At 58.6% G+C, this 707-nt stretch overlaps 1 protein-coding gene across 1 annotated transcript in view; it reads right to left on the bottom strand.

Annotated features, from left to right (window-relative positions):
* Positions 1-454, bottom strand: part of HSF1 (heat shock transcription factor 1) — a 13649-nt gene extending 13195 nt beyond the window's left edge. Inside the window, exons 1-3 of the mRNA XM_018575351.1 lie at positions 329-454; positions 113-249; positions 9-17 (exon numbers count right to left, since the gene is read on the bottom strand). Of these exons, the coding sequence (XP_018430853.1) occupies positions 9-17; positions 113-249; positions 329-359 (177 nt within the window). The 5' untranslated portion in view covers positions 360-454. The remainder of the gene's footprint in view (positions 1-8; positions 18-112; positions 250-328) is intronic.
* Between the last annotated feature and the right edge of the window lie 253 nt (positions 455-707).

Below are 707 nucleotides of genomic sequence, written 5' to 3'. Positions count from 1 at the left end.
GTCTTGGCTCCCGACAGCTGGAAATGAGAGGACGGGAAGGGGGGGGGGTCACTCTGTGGCCCCGAGGGGACAGCACCCACCTGTCACATTGTGGCCCCTCCCCCACACTCACATTATTGACCTTCCTCTTGATGTTCTCCAGCAGATGTTCGTGGCCTCGGATGAAGTACGGGTGCTGGAACTCCGTGTCATCCTTCTCCGGCTTCAGGAGGCCGCCCTGCTCGATGTGGACCACCTTCCGGAACCCGTCTGCGGGGAGGAGGAGAGGTCAGAGTGACGGAGACCAGAGACGAGCGCCGGCGCATACCAGAGCGCAGCGCATACTCACACATGTTCAGCTGCCGCACAAAGCTCGCCATGTTGTTGTGTTTGAAGTACTTCGGGAGAACCTCCTTGGCGAAGCAACCCTGATCAAAGACGTGGAAGCTCGTCCCCTCCTGTGCCGGAGACAAAATGGCGGCATCGTCACACCCCAGACAACCCGAGGAGGTCAGGAGGACGCAGGTCAGGAGGACGCAGGTCAGATAGCAGACTGAAGGGAAGGACGGAGGTCAGATAGAAGACTGAAGGGAAGGACGGAGGTCAGATAGAAGACTGAAGGGAAGGACGGAGGTCAGATAGAAGACTGAAGGGAAGGACGGAGGTCAGATAGAAGACTGAAGGGGAGGACGGAGGTCAGATAGAAGACTGAAGGGGAGGACGGAGGT

Source organism: Nanorana parkeri, unplaced genomic scaffold (assembly GCF_000935625.1).
Source record: "Nanorana parkeri isolate BGI_ZX_2015 unplaced genomic scaffold, ASM93562v1 scaffold3819, whole genome shotgun sequence".
Classification (NCBI taxonomy): domain Eukaryota; kingdom Metazoa; phylum Chordata; class Amphibia; order Anura; family Dicroglossidae; genus Nanorana; species Nanorana parkeri.
The sequence above is the reverse complement of the archived record's forward strand: the minus strand, read 5'-3'. Positions and strand labels throughout refer to the sequence as shown.